A 25,256-nucleotide genomic window follows, 5' to 3' on the forward strand; every position below is an offset into this window, starting at 1 on the left:
AAGTTAGAGTTTGATTGATCTTTATCAATCAGAACAGTACTAGATTGCGGCTTCTTAAATTTAACAATTTATGACCCCTTTTGACCTGAGAAAGTTTTACATGACTCAGATATATAGTCATATAAATCAGGCATAAAAATCAAACATTTACTGATAATAAATCAACATTTCCAAGGTTGCGAAACAGGCTGATTTTCCTTTTAAGGACGTTTAGATGAAGCATTGTATTCAGAGTTCACTGTAAACCAGGCACGGGCAAACTTTGGCCCTCCACGTGTTTTGGACTTCAACTCCTACAATTGCTAACAGCCAGCAGGCTGTTAGGAATTGTGGGAGTTGAAGTCCAAAACTTCAACTCCAAAACTTCAACCAGGGGTTCCAATTTTGAAACGCAGCCTTGAATCTCAAAATGTATACAATAATAATAATAATAATAATAATAACCCTGCCACCATCTCCCCGAAGAGGACTTGGGGCGGCTTACATGAGGCCAAGCCCGGAAATACATTACAGCAACATACAAAATAAAATCAAAAACAACTTAGGAATATAGTAAAAAAATAAAGCAAAATAAAAAAAAACCAAAACAATGCAATGAGAAATCATTCCCAATGAGTGGGCCGCATGTACAACATAAAAAATGATAAAACTCTGGATGAGAAAATGAAAAAGAAATGTTTGAAAGGGATAAGGGAAATCCCTTAAAGGAAAGAGGTTGCCAAAATATATTATTAGCCAAGATGTGCACTGGTTTTCTTGTAGACTTTTAAAGAAAATCACTCAAAACTATGTCCAGACCAAATAGAATGAATGTATGGTTGGAAAGTAATGCCAAATATCGTACTATGCCAAATATCGTACTATGCAAACTATCCAGGTGTTTTGGACTCCAACTCCCAGAATTCCTAACAGCCTCAGACCCCTTCCTTTTCCTCCTGTCAGGAAAAGAAAAGGGTCTGAGGCTGTTAAGAATTCTGGGAGTTGGAGTCCAAAACACTTGGAGGGACAAACTTGGCCCATCCCTTGTCTAGACCTCTAAAAGCTAATTTTAGGATGCAAAACAAACCATTAAGCTGGAATGTGTCCAGAGGAGGGCGACTAAAATGATCAAGGGTCTGGAGAACAAGCCCTATGAGGAGCGGCTTAAGGAGCTGGGCATGTTTAGCCTGAAGAAGAGAAGGCTGAGAGGGGATATGATAGCCATGTATAAATATGTGAGAGGAAGCCACAGGGAGGAGGGAGCAAGCTTGTTTTCTGCTTCCTTGGAGACTAGGACGCAATGGAACAATGGCTTCAAACTACAAGAGAGGAGATTCCATCTGAACATTAGGAAGAACTTCCTGACTGTGAGAGCCGTTCAGCAGTGGAACTCTCTGCCCCGGAGTGTGGTGGAGGCTCCTTCTTTGGAAGCTTTTAAGCAGAGGCTGGATTGCCATCTGTCAGGGGTGATTTGAATGCAATATTCCTGCTTCTTGGCAAAATGGGGTTGGACTGGATGGCCCTTGAGGTCTCTTCCAACTCTTTGATTCTATGATACATTTAAATATATTATTATACAGAGCACAATTTTAAAGCTTCCTATGTAGAGAGTAATTATAGACTATACAGAACCCAGAAATGTAACTTCAAAAGCAAGCATATTACTCCGTGGGAGAACAGCAAATGATTTCCAAAGGTTTAATGCTCCATTACACAATTCAGTAATACTAATTCTGTCAAAACATTAGCCGCTCTGGTTCTCTCCGAGGGCATTGGCAGTTCCCCAGAGACACAAAGAGTTGGATGGAGCGCTGAGTGAATGCCCAACCCAACACCGGCAAAATACGCGCTGATAAAAATCTATGCCTTGATAATTCTGCCATTAAGAAGTGCTCCAAAATTGCTAACTCCGAAGAACTGAGAGTTTTAACAGTGGTTAGAACAAAATGCTTTCCAAAGCCAACATGATCTTGAGACAGGTCTCTACAAATTGCAACCAAAGGTGCTTCAGGAATTCCATGCTACCAATTCTGACATGAACTGACATGACCTCCCTCGGCTCATGTGTTGATCTTCCGACTATTTTTGTACTTCCTGAATGTTCCATTGCAACGGCAGGTTCAAAAATCCTATCGAAATTAGGTTGGATCCACAGTGCCAGATTGAGCAGTTATAGAACGAGTTCAGCTGCATTGAACTGGAGGATATGAGTCCACACTGCCATATAATTCAGATAAATACATTTGCAAAATGCATTCTGAAACCACATAATATGGCAATGTAGAACCATTTTTAGAGGCAGATAAACCTATTTCACTTTCTGTAAAATGTGTATCATTTCTATTTATGTATCATCTTACCTTTCTTTGAAAATATGAACAAATTATCATATTTTGGATACTATTTTCCATAGCAAACCCATGTCTTGGGAACACTTTAACCTAGGGTAAAGGTAGGTAAAGGTTTCCCCTGACATTAAGTCCATTTGTGTCCGACTCTGGGGGTTGGTGCTCATCTCCACCTCTAAGCTGAAGAGCCGGTATTGTCCATAGACACCTCCAAGGGCATGTTGCTGGCATAACTGCATGGAGAGCTGTTACCTTCCCACCGAAGCGGTACCTATTGATCTACTCACATTTGCACTTTAACCTAACATACCCATTTTTGTTACTTAAAAAAAACCCTCACTGAGCTAAATTATGGATGTCAGTGCAATGTGATAATGAAAAGACATATCACTCAGTTCTTGTGGGTTTTTTCAGGCTATATGGCCATGTTCTAGAGGCATTTCTCCTGACGTTTCACCTGCATCTATGGCAAGCATCCTCAGAGGTGAGGTCCTCACCTCTGAGGATGCTTGCCATAAATGCAGGCGAAACGTCAGGAGAAATGCCTCTAGAACATGGCCATTTAGCCCGAAAAAACCCACAAGAACTGAGTGATTCCAGCCATGAAAGCCTTTGACAAAAGATATATCAGTTTGGGAATATATATACAAGGTAAAGCTTTCCCCTTGACATAGAATCTTGTCATGTCTGATCCTAGAGAGTGGCTCTCATCTCCATTTCTAGGCTGAAGAGCCAGCGTTGTCCATAGACACCTCCAAGGTCATGTGGCCAGCATGACTACACAGAGTGGTATTACCTTTCTGCCGAAGCAGTACCTGTTGATCTACTCACATTTACATGTTTTCAAATGGCTAGGTTGGCAGAAGTTGGGGCTAAAAATGGGAGCTCACCACATCCTGTGGATTCAAACTGCTGACCTTCCTATCAGCAAGTTCTTCAGCTTAGTGATTTAACCCACTGTGCCACCAGGGCCCCTGGCTATCTATCCATCCATCCATCCATCCATCCATCCATCCATCCATCTATCTATCTATCTATCTATCTATCTATCTATCTATAGATCTATCTATAGATCTATCCATATAAATGTAATATTCATTTGTGGGATTAACATAACTCAAAATCCACTGGACAAATTGAGAACAAATTTGGACACAAGACACCTCTCAGGCCAACAAGTGACCATCACTCATAAAAACACTGCAAAACACAGCAGAAGGGACTTTAAAAGCCAAAAAATAAAAAAATGCATTACAACACATGCACAAGCCCACATATATACACAAGCACACATATATACACATATACACAAGCATACACACACTTATATGCAGACTGGGCCACAGCAACGTGTGGCAGGGGATGGCTAGTCACTCATAACACACTGAAAAACAGTGGAAGGGACTTAAAAAGCAAAAAAAAAAATGCGTTACAACGCATGCGCAAACCCACATATATATATGCAAACACACATATACACAAATATATACAGGCACAAAACACAGACTGGGCCACAGCAACCTGTGGCAGGGGACAGCTAGTCACTCATACAAACACTGGAAAACATTGCAGAAGGGACTAAAAAAGCCAAAAAATAAAAAATGAATTACAACGCATGCACAAACCCTCATATATACACAAACACACATATATACACATATACACAAGTATACACACACACACACACACACACACACACATATATATATACACACACACACATATATATATATACACACACACACATATATATATACACACACACACACACACAAAACACATAATATGCAGACTGGGCCACAGCAACGCATGGCAGGGGATGGCTAGTCACTCATAAAAACATTGAAAAACACAGCAGAAGGGACTTGGAAAGCTAAAAACCAAAAATTACATTACAACGCATGCACAAAACCACATATATATATGCAAACACATACACAAATATATACAGACACAAAACACATATACACAGACTGGGCCACAGGGACATGTGACAGGGGATGGCTAGTACACACACTCACACACACACACACACACATATATACACACACATATAAAAATATATACATACACACACACATTTTCCATATTACATACAAGGTGAACCAAATTAGATTGGTTCACATGGAAATTGGAACAAAATGAAAATTTCACCACCCCCCCCCCCCCTTAGCACATTTATAAACTGCAGGGTTTGAAAGAGAATCCATTTCCTTTATGATTTCAATTGAGAAGTTTCATGCAGATTTTTTAAAAAGTAATGTAAAAGCAGGCTGGAATTACAGCTGAACTCATGCAGAAGTGACCTGAGCTGGAAACAGTAGGTTATTCTTCCTTGTGACTCACGAACCCACAAATTGCATGTCCTGGAGCATAGCTTTTCGGGGGTTTAATAAACCTTCATATTTGCTGTTTGTCTAGAATTGCATAAACTGGGGCAGTTGTCAAGCAATTGGCAGGACATTCTACAAGACTGGAAAACCGTTTGGCTTCGTGGGTTGCAAGCTGCAGAGTGTCAACGTGAAAGTTTCTCGGTGGTTAATAAAAGCCGACAGTCCTGGCGAGAAGAACTCTGCTGACCAGAGAGAAGGGCCAATGCAAAGGCTAAACGAAAAATAAAAGTGGTCTGCACTTGACCGACTGGCAACACACTATCAGACATATGACTTGCCAGGTGGACAAATACAGCTTGCTTCTGTTTTGATATATTGTGGTGCTGAGGAGATGCCATGATTGATTACTGGAACATTTTTGCTTTTTTACTAGAAGCTCAAATTTTGTTTTTTTCAATAGTGAGATCATTAGAAATTGCTAATTGAATATATTGCCATGTTCTATCTCCCAGGAGCCTGATTTGCCTTACTTTATAGTTGCTTGAGGTTGCTTCCTCTTGCATTTTCTCCCAGGGCTGCTGCAGCTTTGCAAGAGTCTTAAAAGTTAATAGTATCAGAGTCTATAGGCCTCTTTGCAACCATTGGCTTAGAGAACAGCTCTTTGAGTTTACGGATCGCCTATTCTCCCAGGGAAAGATCTCCATTTTAGATTCTCCCCTGCCTTTTCAGTTTGAGGAAAGATTCCAGACATGCTGATGGCTAAGCAGTAGGCCTGGGTAACAACGAAAAAATTTGTTTCTAAAATCGATTTGTATTTGGGGGGTTTTTTTGTTTCAATATTTAAAATAATTACAAAATTTTCCCTTAAAAAAGTTTGATATTTAAGAAATTTTGTAAATGGTAAAAAATTAACGAATCGATTTCCGAAACAATAACGAATCGATTCGTTAATGGCGGACGCGACCGCGAAATACGCTAAAAAACCTCCAAAAACTTCTGAAGCTTCCCTCTCCCTCTGTTGTTGACTGTTGGTGTGATATTATAATTTTTTTTCACTAATTAAACCATAAAACTGGCCCAGACATGCGGAAATAATAACGAAACGACCTCAAAACAATAACGAAACGAACACAATAAGGAAATACGAAACATTTACAAAATGTATTTAAAAATTCGTTTTTTTAAATAATTGCTCCAGAATGGTTCGTTATCATTTTGTAAATGAAAAAAATAACGAATTATTAATGAATTATGAATTAATGAAACGAAACCGCCCAGGCCTACTAAGCAGTTAGCTCTGGGAGAACCATTGCAAAAATTATACATTATAGATAAGTATTAAGCTATACTGAGTTAGTTTAGATAGTATATTGTGTATTGAGCTGTATTGAGATATTATAGATGGATAAGTTTAATTGAGAAGATTGAATTATATAGTTATAGAGAGAGAGAGAGTTGTGACTGCTTTGTCTCCAGGACTGACCTTAAGTTATAGATAGGGGAAAAGCCTGCCTTTTTCTAAACCACAACAGCTTTAGGTTAGGGTGTTAAGATTCCAGAATCTTATCTGCCATTTGGAGAAAGGGTTGCCTCTGTAACTATAGGAAAGAAAGAATATTTTTGTAGCTTCATCTATTGACTGTTTGTTTGCAACTGTATGAACTGTGCCAAGTCCTCAAGGACTTTGTGTAAATAAATATTCTTTTTTGATGTTTAAAACCAGTTCTAGTCTCAGTTGCTTAGTATCTTAAGTTTTCAAGATAGACAACTGCAGTTTGCTCAGCTATAGGGAGAAGCACGCAACAGTCTTATTTTTTATAGTGTCTGGGCGGACGGCACATGCCGTATATTGTGTCCAGAGAAGGGCAAATAAAATGATCAAGGGTCTGGAGAGCAAGCCCTATGAGGATTTTGGAGTCCTCATGGACAGAAAGTTAAACATAAGCCAACAATGTCATGCGGCAGCTTAAAAAGCCATTGGGATTTTGGCCTGCATCAATAGGAGTCTAGTGTCTAAATCCAGAAAAGGTATGTTCCCCCTCTATTCTGCCTTGGTCAGACCACACCTGGAATCTCACTGGAAGAGGGAAGGTAATGGTGCTCCATGGAGCCATGCCGGCCACATGACCTTGGAGGTGTCTACGACAACACCAGCTCTTCGGCTTAGAAATGGAGATGACCACCACTCCCTATAGTCGGACTTGACTAGACTTAATGTCAAGGGGAAACTTTTACTATTTTGACCCTATGTAGCAAACCTTGGAGAAGCTACACTAAGGCAAATGCCAAAAGGTTGGGCTTTAGCACAGCAGGTTAACCGCCAGCTGCAGTAAATTTTGCCAACCGAAAACTTGAGATTTTGAAGCCCAAGTCAAGCGAGCTCCTGGCCTTTAGCCCAGTTTCTGCCTATCTAGAAGTTTCAAAAACAGCAATGTGAGTAGTTAAATAGGTACTACTTAAGCAGCGAGGTATTTAAGGTACCCATAAGGAAATGCCAGAAAATGCTGGTGATTTGATCAAGGAGGGAGTTTACAAACAAAGCTCTTTGGCAAGGAAAGTGGAGCTACAGCATCTCCGTGGCCAGAGCCTCCAAGATGCCGAAGATGGCAAAGCCTATATAAACCTCTATGTACACTTGTCTGTCTTGTCAGTACATAATGCAAGGAGGCATACGTGGGGTTGCCTCTGAAGACTGCCCGGAAGTTTCAACTAGTCCAAAGAGCGGCAGCCAGATTACTAACAGGAGTGGGGTACAGGGAGCATACTACTCCTCTGCTGCGTCAGCTCCACTGGCTGCCAATTAGCTTCCGAGCACAATTCAAAGTGCTGGTGTTGACCTATAAATCCCTAAACGACTCCAACCCAGTTTACCTGTCCGAACGGATTCTCCCCTATGAACCATCAAGGTTGTTAAGCTCTCCTGGAGGGGCCCTGCTCTCGGTCCCACCACCCTCGCAATCGCGTTTGGTGGGGACAAGGGACAGGGCCTTCTCGGAGGTGGCCCCTCGGCTCTGGAACTCTCTCCCGCTGGAGATTAGATCTGCCCCTTCCCTGCTGACTTTCAGAAAGCTGGTAAAATCTTGGCTTTGGAATATAGCATTTGCAGAATGATGATCGAGTCAATAACTGCTGACAGCGGATGGTGATGAATTTGTGATTTTACTTTGATGACCTGGCTTTTTGTAATTGTATGATCTGTATTTTAATGCATTTTATGTATTAATGCATTACGATGCTATTATATTTATCCTACTTGTGTATGAATTTCCTGCTGTTAGCCAGCCTGAGTCCCTCTTCGGAGGTCGAGAAGACCTGGTTATAAAAGCTCTAAATAAATAAATAAATAAATAAATAATGGCATTGAAGGTCTGTCGTATATGTGTTCTGTAATCCACTCTGCATCCCCTTCAGGGTGAGAAGGGCAGAATATAAATACTGTAAATAAACAAATAATAACTAAAGGGGAGAATGACCGCTGGCCATTTTTTCCCTTCAGGACATATGGTTTAAAGGCATTTGGACAATGCCTTCAATCCAAATGAGTGGGATAGACTCATGGGGAAAATGGCATGGCAACTACTTGGAATTGCCAAGAGCCTTTTGCTATTTTCCGTGCATGCATTCCTTTCAGTTCACATCAAAGCAACTCAACTGAAATGTGTTTGATAAACTTAATACAGTAAGAAAACAGCATTCTGCATAAGACACACACACACACACACAAACCTTAAAACCAAGAAAGGGAAAAGGTACCACACAGCCAACATAAAATGAAGTCTCCTGTGCAAGTTTACCATGAAACAGACTCATTTCCAGATAAGTTTCCAAGTCCAGAAGCGAGGCGTTGGAGAATTTATAAGGGCCGGGGAGAAGCAACTAAAACCTCTGGCTTTTTCCAAATGACTTCTCCAAATTAGGGGCTTTTTTTAGTATTGTCAGGTTTCCAAAAAAGAGTCAACATTTATGACATGCAGGGTTGGCAAGAAAGAAGGAGCTGTTAGCAAGTTTGTGTTCTGCCTAAATACCAAATGAAATGAACTTAGCCATGTATTTCTGTGTTACGTTAACACATTGTCCACATTCATAAATTCAACGATGCATGCTAAGGTTGTGTTTTCGGATGAAACCTTGACCCTTTTTGTGTCCCGGCTTTCAGTGAGGGCCCTGATCCATTTTTTGGGAGCCTCCCGAAATTGGGAGGGCAGATACCTATTTTCGTTCTGGGATGCCAAAAGATTCATTTTCTATCAACCCATTATGTGGGGAGAAGGGCTTCCCAGGCTCCCCTTCCTGTCATTTTAGGCATTGAAGCTGTTTTACTCTAGAGGAGAGGTGCTCAGCTGCAGGCAAGCATGTGCTTTATGTAGACTTGTTACCTGTTTCTACACTAGAGGAGAGGTACTTGGCTGCAGGAGGGTGCACAAGCTTTCTGGGCCTGCACGCCACACACACACGCATTCTCTTTGCATGGCAAGGAAACAAGTTCTCGTTCTTACTCTATTATTATTATTATTATTATTATTATTATTATTATTAAACTTTATTTGTACCCCGCTAGCATCTCCTGAAGGACTCGATGCAGCTTACAAAGGCCAAGGCCTCAACACAACAACAGCAAACAATAACAATACAATACAAAGTAAATTAAAAACATAAGCAATAACAAAACATTACACCATTACACAATAAAAACCAGGGGCCGGGCCAATGATGGGTACAGGTTAAAAAGTGCTGGGTGTGATGGGTGGTATGTTGGGATTCTGGGCAAGTGCAATGTGCAGAGAGTCCTAAACTCTAATAAAGTCCACCTAGGACATAGTGCTGGGGGTTATCCTATTCTGGAAAGGCACATCAGAAAAGCCAAGTCTTCAAATTCTTCCTAAAGACTGCCAACGTGGGTGCTAGTCTAATGTCTTTGGGGAGGGTGTTCCAAAGTCGGGGGGCAACCACAGAGAAGGCCCTGTCCCTTGTCCCCACCAAACGCGCCTGCGACGCAAATGGGATCGCAAGCAGGGCCTCTCCGGATGAACGAAGGGAGCGCGTGGGTTCATAAACGGAGATGTGGTCACGCAGGTAGGCAGGTCCCAAACCATTTAGGGCTTTGTAGGTAAGCACCTGCACCCTGAATTGGGCTCGGTAGGTAAACGGCAGCCAATGGAGCTCTAGAGGAGGTGCTTGCCTGCAGGCAGGCACAGACTTTCTGAGCCTGCACACAGCACATGCACTTTCCAAGGCAAGGAAGCAAGTTTACTTGAGAAGAGGTGCTCGGCTGCAGACAAGTGCATGCACTTTCTGGGCCTGCACACCACACACACACACACACACACACACATTTATTTATTTATTTATTTATTTTAGCATTTCTACCCTGTCCTTCTCAACCCCCAAAGGATGCCTTACATTTGGCACAATTTGATGCCCAATATAACAAAGCAATATAAAAGGAAAACCTTTTTCATCTTTCAAACAGAGAGATCCCTTATAATAAAGGATACTTAGCAAACATACCAAGCCTAGGCCTTCCCCGGTTATAGTGAAATTTGCTCTCAATCCCTAAAGAATCACAATAAAACTTCTGCAGCTAAGTTACGGAATCTTTCAGACTGTCTCTTCAGTTTCCAAACACTAAATATGGAAAGGAGGACAACTTTTTTTTCCCAAATGAAGAGAATGTGAGGGTGTCTGTGAAGCTGGAAAAAAGTGGTATTATTTTAGCTGCATGACTGAAACAATTGGGTCTTTGTGCTGCCCAGCTTTGACCTGACCAGCTCCTACCTAAAGCCAAGGTGGAGGAAATGCTTGCTGCCCAACTTGGTCATTGCTTTCCTGGCTGAGTCATCCAGGTTCTTGGACCCTTCGTCATTCACGGCCACGCACAGGATCCTGCCGTTATCGACTGCGTTCAAGTACTGGACAAGGCGGAGGCTTTCGCTCTTGAGCTTGTAAGTGTCAAATCTGAAGAAAGCAAGAGGAGCAAATTAGCAGCAGCAGTAGCAACATGAGCACAAGCAAGTAGTATTCCAAAACTAATAATAGAATCATAGAGTGGGAAGAGACCCCAAAGGCCATCTAGTCCATCACTCTGCCATACAAGATAAACACCATCAAAGCAGCATTTACATACACAGGCAAACATTCAGTGCCTTTACAAACAAAGGCAGAGGCTTCTCCTTTCATTTCCGGCTTCTGGAGGTGGTTCTCATCTCTGACTCTGGGGAGGTGCTTCTCTCCATTTTCAAGCCAAGGCACCTGTGTTGTCACCTCCTGGTTGTAAGGCCAGAAAGATTGCTTGGAGCATCTCTTTGCCTTTTCCTACCAAAGTGGTCCCTATTTATCTACTCATATTTTCATGTTTTCAAACTTGGAAATTGGTAGGAGCTGGAGCTGACAGATGGGAGCTCACCCTGTCTTGCAAATTCAAACTGCCAGCCTTCAGGTGAGAAGTTCAGGCAACCTTCAGATCAGCAGTTCAGCAGCACAAGAGTTTAACTCATTGCACTACCGTGGGCCCCCTCCTACTTGATATATTACTACTTGAATATATATTACCATATATTAAAGGGAGCAGGCTTGTTTTCTGATGCCCTGGAGACTAGGACTCAATGGAGCCATGGGTTCAAATGACAGGAAAGGAGATTCCACCTGAACATTAGGAAGAACTTCCTGACCATAAGAGCTGTTCAATAGTGGAACTCTCTGTCTCAGAGTGTCATGGAGGCTCCTTCTTTGGAGGCTTTGAAACAGAGGCTGGATGGCCATCTGTCGGGGTGCTTTGAATGCAATTTTCCTATTTCTTGGCAGGGAGTTGGACTGGATGGCCCATGAGGTCTCTTCCAACTCTATGATTCTATAATGGTTTATTTATTCCCAGGCACAATTCAAAGTGCTGATTATGACATAACTTAGACTTGTTTTGGTATTATTATTATTATAGGGCATCTTGAGACCCAGGATGGGAGAAACAAATGCATTGAAACAAACTGTACCTGTCGGAATGCATAACTGCCCCTGTCTTTGGATCAATGACATGGACGATGACGCCCCGATGGCCCCAGCTTCGTTCGAAATAGTAGCCGCCTTCCTGCAAGCCGCCTGGGTTCAAAGTCTTGTTCAGGAAAGTCCAGGAGAGCTTCTTCTCACCATGGATCTCCAAGGTCCCACCGCCAATAACCCCAATATACTTCTTCCCGAAGTAACTGTCCATTGGGGTGCCATCATCAGCACTATGATTAAAACCACAGAAAGCAAAAGGATCATTACATTACTGATAGAAAATGGAATGCTCAGTCTATCCCTGTTAATTAAAAGTGCTTTGCAAGGTAGGTCTCTATAGCCTGCATGAAGAATTCGGTCTTCAATTTATTATTTATTTACTTATTTATTTAGAGCTTTTATAACCCAATCTTCTCGACCTCTGAAGAGGAGCTCAGGCCAGCTAACAGCAGAAAATTCAACACAAATATAGTAAACATAATAGCATCATAATACATTAATACAAAATACATTAAAATAAAGGTAATTAAATATCATACAATTACAAAAGCCAGGTCATCAGAATAAGCATATACAATTATTAACCTTCCCCTGCCACGCATTGCTGTCGCCCACATGGGGCTTCTGTGTGGGGGGTTTGGCCCAATTCTATTGTTGGTGGGGTTCAGAATGTTCTGTGATTGCAGGTGAACTATAAATCACAGCAACTACAACTCCCAAATGTCAAGATTCTATTTTCCCCAAACTCCACCAGTGTTCACATTTGGGCATATTGAGTATTCATGTAGAGTTTCGTCCAGATACAGCACTGTTTGTGTCCACAGTGATCTTTGGATGTAGGTGAACTACAACTCCAAAACCAAAGGACACTGCCCACCAAACCATTCCAGTATTTTCTGTTCATCATGGGAGAACTGTGTGCCCAGTTTGGTTCAATTCCATCGTTGGTGGGGTTCAGAATGCTCTTTGATTGTAGGTGAACTATAAATCCCAGCAACTACAACTCCCAAATGACAAAATCCATTTTTTGAGTGAAGGACATACATTGGGTTGTTAGGTGTCTTGTGTCCAAATTTGGTGTCAATTCGTCCAGTGGTTTTTGAGTTCTGTTAATCCCACAAACGAACATTACATTTTTATTTATATAGATTTGACACTTGGCTCCCTATCTGAGCCCAGCATGCATTTATATTCATAATATGCTCCTTGCTAAAGCACATCTAATCACAGGATCAAGAACTTAAATGAGCCAAACAGAAATCTAGAAAGCCACACAGGCTAGTAGAGCTTCTTGCAGAAGGGCTACTTATCAATAAACAAAAGGAGAGAAGGGGAAAGGAAGGTGTATGAAAAAAGGAAGGAAGGAGAAGTTGGGAAAGTATATGAGGGAAGAAAGGTAGGAAAGAAAGAAGAAAGAGAGAGTAGGAGCATGGGAAAGAAGGGAGAAAGGAAGGAAGAAGAAAGGAGCAGAAGGGAAGGTGTAGAAACGAAGGAAAGGAAGGAAGAAAGGACAGAAGAAAAGGGAAGGGAGGAAAGAAAGCAAATGAAGAAGAGAAAGGGAGGGAAGGAAAGAAAGAAAGAAAGAAAGAAAGAAAGAAAGAAAGAAAGAAAGAAAGAAAAGGGAGTATGGAACTACAGAGCGAAGGAAGGAAGGAAAGAGAAAGAGAGGGAAGAAAGGAGACAAACAGGAAGGAAAAGAAAAAGGGAGGAGGAAGGAAAGAGGTACAGAAGGAAGGAGGAGAGAAGGAAAGAAAAAAGGGAAGGGAGGAAAGACGCAGCAAAGGAAAAAGAGAAAGAAGGAGAGAAAGACGCAGGGAAGGAAAGAAATAAGGAGAAGGAAGGATGAAAGCAAACAGCTAAGGAAGGAAGTAAACAGGTAGAGAAGGAAGAAAGGAAAGAAGAAAACGGAATGAAGGAAGGAGTGAAAGAAGCAGAGAAAGAGGGAGAGAAGGCTGGCCACAGCAACGCGTGGCGGGTAAAGCTAGTAGTATATAAATGGTGACTTTTCTCTGCATTTTTGCTCTTGGAGATTTAGAGTGGGATCCTAGATCAGCTGCTGTGTTATGGCTAACCCAAAACTGCAATATTGAATGCCAGCCTTAGTTTTTGATTAGTAATACATGGCTAAATCTGTATTTCTGGGTGCTTTCTTCTTGGTTGGTGCTTTCAGACACTCCTCAGAAAGCCAGGGCCTCAATGAGGCAATCTTTGTATAACAGCATAGTACCAATTTCCTTCTCAAGTGCATTAGGGCTAGTTTTCAAAACGATGAGATGATAACTCCTTAAATACATACCGTCCATACAAAATGATGGTTAGGTTTCCCTGGAAAGGGCAGCTCTCACTCCCAATATAGAACGCTCCGTCATTTTCAATCAGAATATGTCGAGTTCGCAAAACAATGGGGTTTGTGTCGTCCTTAATCACTAGCTTTCCTAAAGAGAGGGGGAAAGTTGTTGATTTAAAACTTGGCGGCATTCAAGTTGAGCGTTTCCTTTTAAGTCTATTTAAGCTTGGGAGAAAAAGCATCATCAAATGCTCTGATTTGATTTTCCCATTTCTTTCACTGAAATGGTAAAATAAACTGAGCTACACGAAATGAGGTATTTCCAATTTTTGTGAAAGCTCAAATGAACTACATATCAATACAAGGCAGTTAATTCGGTGATTTCTCTTGCTCCTTGCTAGCAGGAAACATTCCCACACACATCACCTTCCCAGAAATATAACACTTATGTATCACTATCCAGGGAAACATCTATCACTGTGTTTGTATGGCTTCATTACTCTGAACTCAAGAACAGAAAACAGAATGTTGGTGGGCAGGAAAAGGGATTTAAAAATGGGCTCAAAGCCAACCTTAAAAATTCTGGTATAGGTACTGAGAATTGGGAAGCCCTGGCCCATGAGTGCTCCAGCTGGAGGTCAGCTGTGACCAGCAGTGCTATAGAATTTGAAGAGGCATGAATGGAGGGAAAAAGCCCTAGTTCCTGCTAACCTTGCAGTACAAAAACATGCAAATGTGAGTAAATCAATAGGTACCACCTCAGCGGGAAGGCAAAAATACGCTGCATGCAGTCATGCCAGCCACATGACCAGGAGGCGTCTACAGATAATGTAAGCTCCTTGGTTTGGAAATGGAGATGAACGCCTCCTTCAGAGATGGAGATAAGCACCACCTCTAGAGCCGGAAATGAAAGGAGAAGCCTTTGCCTTTGTCTATTTGGTTTCATTGCATTTCATTGTAACAAGGCATTGAATGTTTACTTGTGTCTGTTTATATGCTGTAATCCGCTCTGAGTTCCTTCAGGGATAAGGGCAGAATATAAATAGTGTTGTTGTTGTTGCTGTTGTTGTTTACATCTTACTTTATGAGTAGCTTAACTTTTCTCCAGCAGCCAAACTGAGTTAAATTCTGAGTTTAATTCATACTAAAAGCTTAGTTTGGATTCTGGGTCTGATGGTCTCCATTTTGCTTTCTTAGAGTGTCCTGGAATCTGCATCATTCCAAGGGCTGGATTTATCTTTAGGCTGAGTGAAATAGCAATCTCATATAATACAAGTTGAGGGTAGAGAAAGATAAAACTCTGGGTATTTTTTCCAGAAAAATACTTTTTGGACTACATTCCCAGAACTCCTTAGCATGGTGGATTCTTAGAACTGAAATCACAACTTTTCTAAGCCTCTAATCCCCTTGGTCTGCAATGATCATGGAAAGTGTTCTGTTCACACTTGGTTGAACACAAGATTCACCACACAACATTTCAAGATGAGGGGATGTATAGCTTCATCACTGCATTTAGCCATTTCACAACTTCTGAACAAGGATTTTGGCCCAAATAAATAGGTGTCTAGTGTCTAGACCCAGGGAAGTTATGCTACCTCTCTATTCCACCTTGATCAGACCATACCTGGAATCACACTGTGTCATATTCTGGGCAACATAATTTAAAGGAGATGTTGACAAGCTGGAATGTGTCCAGAAGAGGGCAACTCAAATGATCAAGGGTCTGGAGAACAAGCCCTATGAAGAGCGGCTTAAAAAGCTGGGCATGTTTAGTCTGCAGAAGAGAAGGCTGAGAGAAGACATGATGAGGGCTGTGGATAAAGATCTGAGAGGAAGTCATAGGGAGGAGGGAGCAAGCTTGTTTTCTGCTGCCCTGGAGACAGGATGCAGAACAATGGCTTCAAACTACAAGAAAGAAGATTCCATCTGAACTTTAGGAAGAACTTTAGGAAGAACTGTGAGAGCTGTTCAGCAGTGGAACTCTCTGCCCCGGAGGGAGTGTGGTGGAGGCTTCCTCTTTGGAGACTTTTAAACAGAGGCCGGATGGCCATCTGTCGGGGGTGCTTTGAAGGCGATTTTCCTGCTTCTTGGCAGGGGGTTGGACTGGATGGCCCACGAGATCTCTTCCAATGCTTTGATTCTACGTCTAGAGCAGCATAATGTAGATGCCTGTTTGCCAAGCTGTACCATATTACCTCCATTTGTGATGTGGATGGAGTGGACAGTTGCAGAGGAGGCCAGAAGAAGCCTTTGGCCGTGGCTGATGTTCACCCGATTATCTTCATCATGGCCAGGATCCCAAAGTTCCAGCTCTGGATCCAAATCAGGACAGGATGAGGCTGCTCCAGCTGAAACAGGTGAAGGAAGAACTTAAAACATGGGTCAGCAGGCAAACGGAAATGCCAGTCAACGTGTCATATAAACTTTATCACCCAGCCGTTCAGGTGTTTTGGCCTTCCCAGAAATCCCAACCAATTTATAGACTGTTAGGAATTGTAGGAGTTGATGGCCAAAAGACTTGGAAGGCCTTTTATAGCCTATCCTCTATGTGAAGCCTGTCTTCACCTCCTCAACATGTGTGTACAATTGGCAAGAAAAAATGGATATCATTCTTGGACTGATACTAGACTACAAATAAAGGAAATTAGGAGACACTCTAATTCTCTTGTAGTATCTAAGGGAACGTGTGGAACATGCCCAGCCTTTCCAATTTGGAGGACATATATGGGATTGCCTGGTCCTACCTACTGAAGCCAAGCCACATGTACTGTGTTGCTGTGACTTTTGCAGGCTGTATGGCCATGTTCAAGAAGCATTCTCTCCTGACATTTCACCCACATCTATGGCAGGCATCCTCAGAGGCTGTGAGGTCTGTTGAAAATTAGGTAAGGGAGATTTATATATCTGTGGAATAATGTCCAGAATGGGAGAAAGAACTCTTGTCTGCTTGAAGCAAATTTGAATGTTGCAATTGGCCACCTTGATTAGCATTGAATGGCCCCGCAGTTTCAAATCCTGGCTGCTTCCTGCCTTGGGGGAATCCTTTGTTGGGAGGTGTTTGCTGGCCCTGATTGTTTCCTGTCTGGAATTCCTTTGTTTTCTGAGTGTTGCTCTTTATTTACTCTCCTGATTCTCCAGGGTGAAAGAACTCTTGCCTGTTTGAGGCAAGTGTGTATGGTGAAATTGGCTACCTTGATTAGCACTGAATGGCCTTGCAGCTTCAAAGCCTAGGTGCTTCATGCATGGGGAAATCCTTTGTCGGAGATGTTAGCTGGCCCCGATTGTTCCCTGTCTGGAATTCCTTTGTTTTCTGAGTGTTGCTCTTTATTTACTCTCCTGATTCTCCAGGGTGAAAGAACTCTTGCCTGTTTGAGGCAAGTGTGTATGGTGAAATTGGCCACCTTGATTAGCACTGAATGGCCTTGCAGCTTCAAAGCCTAGGTGCTTCATGCATGGGGAAATCCTTTGTCGGAAATGTTAGCTGGCCCTGATTGTTCCCTGTCTGGAATTCCTTTGTTTTCTGAGTGTTGTTCTTTATTTACTCTCCTGATTGTAGAATTTCTTTTAATACTGGTAGCCAGATTTTGTTAATTTGTTCAAAGGAGGAAACCACGAAAGGGGAGTGATATTTCTCATGTTCCACAACTATCCTGCTCCCACAAGTATGACTGTTCAGGGGATGCGTTGTCACCCAAACCTATAGTGTCTCATACTATGTAATTATTTAGGCAACTATTTAACTATTTAGGCAACTGGGGAGGTGTTTGTTAACAGTGTTTACAAAGTATTTTTCAAGTTGCTTTGCAAACATACAAAGTTGCTTTGCAAATGACCTCTGGTTACTGGGATGAAAGTGACAGGTTTCCTAGATGGGAGTCTCCATGTTTTTCTGGAGTTTGTTATACAGCAGAATGAGAAAATCAAGCATAGTAAGACACGCATTCTAGACCAGGCATGGGCCAACTTGGGCCCTCCAGGTGTTTTGGACTCCAACTCCCAGAATTCCTAACAGCCTCAGACCCCTTCCTTTTCCTCCTCAGCCGCTTAAGCGGCTGAGGAGGAAAAGGAAAGGGTCTGAGGCTGTTAGGAGTTCTGGGAGTTGGAGTCCAAAACACTTGGAGGGACAAACTTGGCCCATCCCTTGTCTAGACCTCTAAAAGCTAATTTTAGGATGCATAACAAACCATTAAGCTGGAATGTGTCCAGAGGAGGGCGACTAAAATGATCAAGGGTCTGGAGAACAAGCCCTATGAGGAGTGGCTTAAGGAGCTGGGCATGTTTAGCCTGAAGAAGAGAAGGCCGAGAGGAGAAATGATAGCCATGTATAAATATGTGAGAGGAAGTCACAGGGAGGAGGAGGGAGCAAGCTTGTTTTCTGCTTCCCTGGAGACTAGAACAAGGAACAATGGCTTCAAACTATAAGAGAGGAGATTCCACCTGAACATGAGGAAGAACTTCCTGACTGTGAGAGCCATTCAGCAGTGGAACTCTCTGCCCTGGAGTGTGGTGGAGGCTCCTTCTTTGGAAGCTTTTAAACAGAGGCTGGATGGCCATCTGTCAGGGGTGATTTGAATGCAATATTCCTGCTTCTTGGCACAATGGGGTTGGACTGGATGGCCCAGGAGGTCTCTTCCAACTCTTTGATTCTATCATTCTATGAAGGTTCCAAGATCTCTCTGGAACCAACAGGCTTCTTCTCGCCACTTAGAGTGACTTTTCTGGTCAGCAAGTTGATGAGAATCTTATTTCACTGGAGCAGCCAAAGTGGATTCTTTTCCACCGTAAATATTTTACAGATATTCAAGAAACTCTCCGAGTGATACAGCGATTTCCCTTTCTTTCCGTAACACTAGTGGGATCAATGGAATTACATAAATATTCCCCATCTGCACTGAGTTTCCTGTCCCATTCCAGAAAAAATAAATTCAGGTCTGAAATGAAAAACAAAAACCAATGCGGTGCCATGTGGTTTCTTGACCACATCCTCTGCTGTGTTTCTGACTTGGGTCAACCGATGTAACTGGAGGCTATTGTTTATCTATCTTTCGCTGCTGTCAGAAAGAAGGGATTTCTGCAGGTGCAGCAGCTTATTATCCAGAGGTTGGGGGGAAATAGAGGCACCAGAACCCACTTTTCTATAGAAATAATTAATACAAGCCAATTAGCCCAGTATTTTTCAACCTTCCTAATGCCACGACCCCTTAATCCAGTTCCTCATGTTGTGGTGACCCCCAACCATACAATTATTTTTGTTGCTTCTTCAGAACTGTAGTTTTGCTACTTTTATGAATAGTAATATAAATATCTGAAATGCAGGATGTATTTTCATTCACTGGACCAAATTTGGCACAAATACCCAATATGCCCAAATTTGAATACTGATGGGGTTGGGGAGGGGGAATTGATTTCGTCATTTGGGAGTTGTAGTTGCTGGGATACATTGCCAAAAGCAGTGCAGATTTGGGTTGTTGTAGGTTTTGCAGGCTATATAGCCATGTTTTAGAAGCATTCTCTCCTGATGTTTCACCTGCATCTATGGCAAGCATCCACATAGATGCAGGTGAAATGTCAGGAGAGAATGCTTCTAGAACAGGGCCACCTCAAACATTTTAAATAGAGGGTCGGGTCACAGTCCCTTAAACTGTTGAAGGGCTGGATTATAATTTGAAAAAAACCATAAATGAATTCCTATGCACACTGCACATATCTCATTTGTAGTGCAATAAATAACACTTTAAAACAAGACAGGTATTTCTATATAGTTTTGTGTTCTGTTTCCCTGTTGCATTGAACTGGCCACACCTGAAAGACAGAAGGCTAGAGGAAACACTGATCTGACAAAAAAAAAATGAATTAAAGACCATATACTGAGACGAGTGGCCCATAAAGACAATTTTGGAAACACCTGCCTTGGCTTCTGTAAGCAGGTAAGCAGATGACTGAACAGAAGGGGTCATTTTAATAGCCGCCAACCAAGATAGTTCAGGAAAATAATTCAAGCCCTTGATGGGGGATTTTTACATAACGCAGATGCTTTATGGTCAATTCCAGGAAACAAATCAAAGAAATGACTGCAAGCTTCAGCAATATCTGGGTGGGTTTCATGAGGCATATCTTTGCACCTCATGCTCTTCAAGACTCTTCTATTTGACTCTGTCGAGGATGAAATTCCAACACCAAGCTGTGCGTTTTCTCATCTTTGGCAATCCAGTGGTATTCTGCCCTCCTCAAAAAACAGTGGAATTCCTGACATGAAATAATCAGGACCAGCTAACACCTCCAAACAAAGGATTCCCTAGGCAGCAATCAATGAAGGCCATTCAATGCTAATCAATGTATTGTCGAAGGCTTTCATGGCTGGAATCACTGGGTTCTTGTGGGGTTTTTCGGGCTATAGGGCCATGAACAAAATCTGGCTACCAGTATTAAAAAAAACTCTAAAATTACAACAGCAAAACAGCAGAGAGGAAACAACCAGGCACATCTTAACACCTCTCAACAAAAGATTTTCCCAGGCTCAGCCAGGCTTTCAAATGCTAATGAAGGTGGCCAGTTGAAACATTCACACCTAGCTCCAGCAGAGAAGAGCTCTTTGCCCCACCCCAGCCATTCCACAGGTATATATAACCCATTTTCCTAGTTCCAACAGACCTCACAACCTCTGAGGATGCTTGCCATAGATGCAGGCGAACATGGCCCTATAGCCCGAAAAAACCCACAAGAACCCAATGGTAATCAAGGTAGCCAATTGCAACATTCAACACTCAAGCAGATAAGAGTTCTTTCTCCCACCCTGGACATTATTCCACAGATACACCCAATTTCCTTAGTTTCCAACAGACCTCACAACCTCTGAGGATGCCTGCCATAGATGTGGGCGAAACGTCTTTTTTTGTGTGCTGGGAACAAATGACATGCTTTGGCCTTCCTGGCAGGTTTAGTTAGGAAATTGCATTCTAGGATAACAGGGCTCCAATTACATATTCGAAGGTATTTGGAAAGTCTGGGAGCAAATGACAGGTAGGAACAAGGCAATGGGAATAGAATGCAAATGCTTTCATCATCACGATTATGGGCCAAACCAGATGTTCTGCTGGTGCAACCCATGCCATAATGTTGCCAGCAGGTAGAAATCCAAGAGAAATGGGATTTACTATTCTCTTCATCATGCAAAGGAATGTGTGAGCGTTTTTACTATCTACATGTCAATCATCCATCTATTATATTTATTCTCTTAGATCCAGAAAAGGATCTAAGGTGGCTACATAAATACTCTTTTCCAGGTCATTTCCTTACCATTATATTCCTACTTCAGCACTTTAATTTTTCCTGTCCACCAATGCTTTATTTTGAAAACCAATATCGAGAATGTATAATTAAAATCTTGTAAATCAAATGCATGTTTTGGACATCCATGTACTCACTCGTATGCAGAGCAGGCAGCACCAACATAAAGGAAACAAAGCCAACAGCCAGGGACATCTTTGGTTTTGAAGATCTTCTTCGATGCCCCTTTGTTCTGTAGACCTGCAAACAAGTGGGAAATTATATTGGGAAGAACGTAATTGCTGGTTTTCTCATGTCAACAGCTTGAGAATAGGCCATCTGCAATAGTGGTAGAGAAAGTGCAAATTGAGTAGCGGGCAAATTGAGGATAGGGCTCTCTGACATAGAGGGACACTTCACCCAGCAACAGCCAAATCAAGTGGTATCACAGAGGGCCACTCCACCCAGCAATAGCCAAATCAAGTGGAATCACAGAGGGACATTACACCTAGCAACAGTCAATCCAGTGGCATCGCAGAGAGACACTCCACCCAGCAAGTCAATTAGAGGCATCACGGAGGGACACTTCACCTAGCAACAGGCAATCCAGTGGCATCACAGAGAGACACTCTACCCAGCAACAGTCAATTAGTGGCATCACGGAGGGACACTTCACCTAGCAACAGTCAATCTAGTAGCATCACAGAGGGACACTTCACCTAGCAACAGTCAATCCAGTGGCATCACAGAGAGACACTCTCCCCAGCAACAGTCAATTAGTGGCATCACAGTGGGACCCTTCACTTAGCAACAACCAAATCCAGTGGCATCACAGAGGGACACTCCCCATATTAACATCCAAATCCAATAGCATCACAGAGAGACACTCCACTAAGCAACAGCTAGTGGCATCACAGAGGGACACTATACCTAGAAACAGCCAAATTCAGTAGCATCATAGAGGGATATTCCACCCAGCAATAGCCAAATCAAGTGGCATCACAGAAGGACACTACACCTAGCAACAGTCAATCCAGTGGCATCACAGAGGGACACTCTCCCCAGCAACAGTCAGTTAGTGGCATCACAGAGGGACACTTCACTTAGCAACAACCAAATCCAGTGGCATTACAGAGGGACACTCCACATATTAACATCCAAATCCAATAGCATCACAGAGAGACACTCCACTCAGCAACAGCCAGTGGCATCACAGAGGGACACTATACCTAGAAACAGCCAAATTCAGTAGCATCATAGAGGGACACTCCACCCAGCAACAGCCAAATCCAGTGGCGTCACAGAAGGATTCACCTAGCCTTTATGATACAAGCAGACAGACAGACTTTTGACAGACAGACAGGTGTGATATATAGAAAGAGATGGACAACCTTATATCAACCAAAAAAAATTTAGCCCAGATCCCTCTGATGCTATAGGTCTAAACTGGATCGATTCACCTGCCACTATTCCAGAGTAAGAAAGAAACCTCAGGAACACCTGGAAACTATGGGCTAGGCTGACTCCAACACAATCCGCCACGATTTCCTTTCCCTTCCACCTCAATCCACCTTGTGTGGCTTTTTATGAAAGCTCAGCACTTGGGAAAATAAACACAGACATTACAGGGAATATTTAGAAAACATCTCGCATGAGTGCGCAAGTGAAGACAGCCTGGTATGCACAAGTCTAAGAATGAACCTCGACAAATGTCACAGGGAGACGCAAACTCCAACAAACGGGTGTCAGCTGCAAACACGCAAAGGCAACCCGACCTTACCTCACCCAAGAAGGCAGGGTCTTTAAAGGAATCAATTGGAAACATCAAACTGGATCGATAAGAGATTATCAAAGCACAAATCTTGTAGTATTAAAATGCTTTTATAATATTTATACGCAGAAAACATTTGTATACCCATCCCCTGGTCAATGTACAAAAGATTCACCAAATACAAGGTTGACACAGCATAATTTTGCAGGGCTAAGAAGCAAAATGCAACGGTTGCAGAACTTATCTGTATTATTACATTCCCCAGAACCTCACAGTAAACAGGACAGCAATGGCACATTCCCTCCAAAGAAAATTACTTGATGTCACACTATTTATTGTGTAGTTGTGTAGGAGCCCCCAGTGGAGCAGTATGTTAAACAGCTGAGCTGCTAAACTTGTTGACCGAAAGGTCGCAGGTTTGATTCCAGGGAGCAGAGTAAGCTTCTGCTATCAGCCCCAGCTTCTGCCAACCTAGCAGTTCAAAAACATGCAAATGTGAGTAGATCAATAGGTACCGCTCCGGCAGGAAAGTAATGGCATTCCATGCAGTCATGCCGGCCACATGACCTTGGAGATGTCTACGGACAATGCCGGCTCTTTGGCTTAGAAATGGAGATGAGTACCACACCCCAGAGTCGGACACAACTGGACTTAATGTCAGGGGAAAACCTTTACCTTTACCTATGTATTTTTATATAGCATCTAATTGTGCCGATTTGTAAGCCACCCTGAGTTGCCTTTGGGCTGATATGGGTGGGATAAAAAGTAACGTAAATAATAAATAATACCAAAAGGTCGCAGGTTTGAATCTGGGGGTGGAGTGAGCTTCTGCTCTCAGCCCCAGCTTCTACCAACCTAGCAGTTTGAAAACATGCAAATGTGAGTAGATCAATAGGTACCGCTCCAGCGGGAAGGTAATGGCGTTCCATGCAGTCATGCCAGCCACATGACCTTGGAGGTGTCTATGGACAATGTCGGCTCTTTGGCTTAGAAATGGAGATGAGCACCACACCACAGAGTCGGACATGACTGGACTTAATGTAAAATACCTATGTATTTTTATATAGCATCTAATTGTGCCGATTTGTATGTCACCCTGATATGGGCGGGATAAAAGTGACGTAAATAATAAATAATACCGAAAGGTCGCAGGTTTGAATCTGGGGGGCGGAGTGAGCTTCTGCTCTCAGCCCCAGCTTCTGCCAACCTAGCAGTTCGAAAACATGCAAATGTGAGTAGATCAATAGGTACCGCTCCGGCGGGAAAGTAACTCTGGTGGGAAGGTAACAGAGGCCATCCAGCCTCTGTTTAAAAGCCTCCAAAGAAGAAGCCTCCACCACACCTCTGGGCAGAGAGTTCCACTGCTGAACAGCTTTCACATTCAGGAAGTTCTTCCTCATGTTCAGATGGAATCTCCTTTCTTGTACTTTGAAGCCATTGTTCCATGTCCTAGTCTCCAGGGAAGCAGAAAACAAGCTTGCTCCATCCTCCCTGTGAATTCCTCTCACATATTTATACATGGCTATCATGTCACTCCTGACATGAAAAAAATCATATCATACGCAACTCCTGAAATGATTCCATCAGCATTGCCTCCGAAAAATCCTGCAAATCTCTTGGGAAGACAGGCGGACAAATGTCAGTGTGTTGGAAGAAGCAAAGACCACCAGCACTAAAGCGATGCTCCTCCGCCATCAACTCCTCTGGACTGGTCACATTGTCCGGATGCCCGACCACCGTCTCCCAAAGCAGTTACTCTACTTCGTACTCAAGAATGTGAAACAGAACGTTGGTGGATGGGAAAAAAGATGTAAAGATGGGCTTAAAATTCACCTTAAAAACTGTGGCATAGACACCGAGAACTGGAAAGCCCTGGCTGTTGAGTGCTCTAACTGGAAGTCAGTTGTGACCAGCAGTGCTGCGGAATTTGAAGAGGTGAAAGAGAAAAACGTGCCAAGAGGAAGGTGAGTAGAGCCAACCCTGACCAGGACCACCTTCCACCTGGAAACCGATGTCCTCACTGCGGGAGAAGATGTGGCTTCACAGTCACGTACGGACCCACCACCAAGATACCACATCTGGAAGACAATCATCCTCGAGCTATGAGGGATCGCCCAACAGACTGACAACAGGAGGGGTGGGAGGAGGGAAGGGCATAGCCAAAGGCTGCTATTGTATAGATCAGTGTTTCTCAACCTGGGGGTCGGGACCCCTGAGGTGGTCGCGAAGGGGTGTCAGAGGGGTTGCTAAAGACCATCAGAAAACACAGTATTTTCTGA

General features: G+C 42.7%; 1 protein-coding gene across 3 annotated transcripts in view; it reads right to left on the reverse strand.

Annotated features, from left to right (window-relative positions):
- Positions 1-25,256, reverse strand: part of CEMIP (cell migration inducing hyaluronidase 1) — a 186,321-nt gene that overhangs the window by 72,821 nt on the left and 88,244 nt on the right. For all 3 annotated transcript variants that reach the window (XM_067471438.1, XM_067471440.1, XM_067471439.1), the window contains exons 2-6: positions 21,365-21,467; positions 16,136-16,288; positions 13,950-14,088; positions 11,647-11,883; positions 10,436-10,615 (exon numbers count right to left, since the gene is read on the reverse strand). In XM_067471438.1, the coding sequence (XP_067327539.1) occupies positions 10,436-10,615; positions 11,647-11,883; positions 13,950-14,088; positions 16,136-16,288; positions 21,365-21,422 (767 nt within the window). In that variant the 5' untranslated portion in view covers positions 21,423-21,467. The remainder of the gene's footprint in view (positions 1-10,435; positions 10,616-11,646; positions 11,884-13,949; positions 14,089-16,135; positions 16,289-21,364; positions 21,468-25,256) is intronic.

Source organism: Anolis sagrei, chromosome 9 (genome assembly GCF_037176765.1).
Source record: "Anolis sagrei isolate rAnoSag1 chromosome 9, rAnoSag1.mat, whole genome shotgun sequence".
Classification (NCBI taxonomy): Eukaryota; Metazoa; Chordata; class Lepidosauria; order Squamata; family Dactyloidae; genus Anolis; species Anolis sagrei.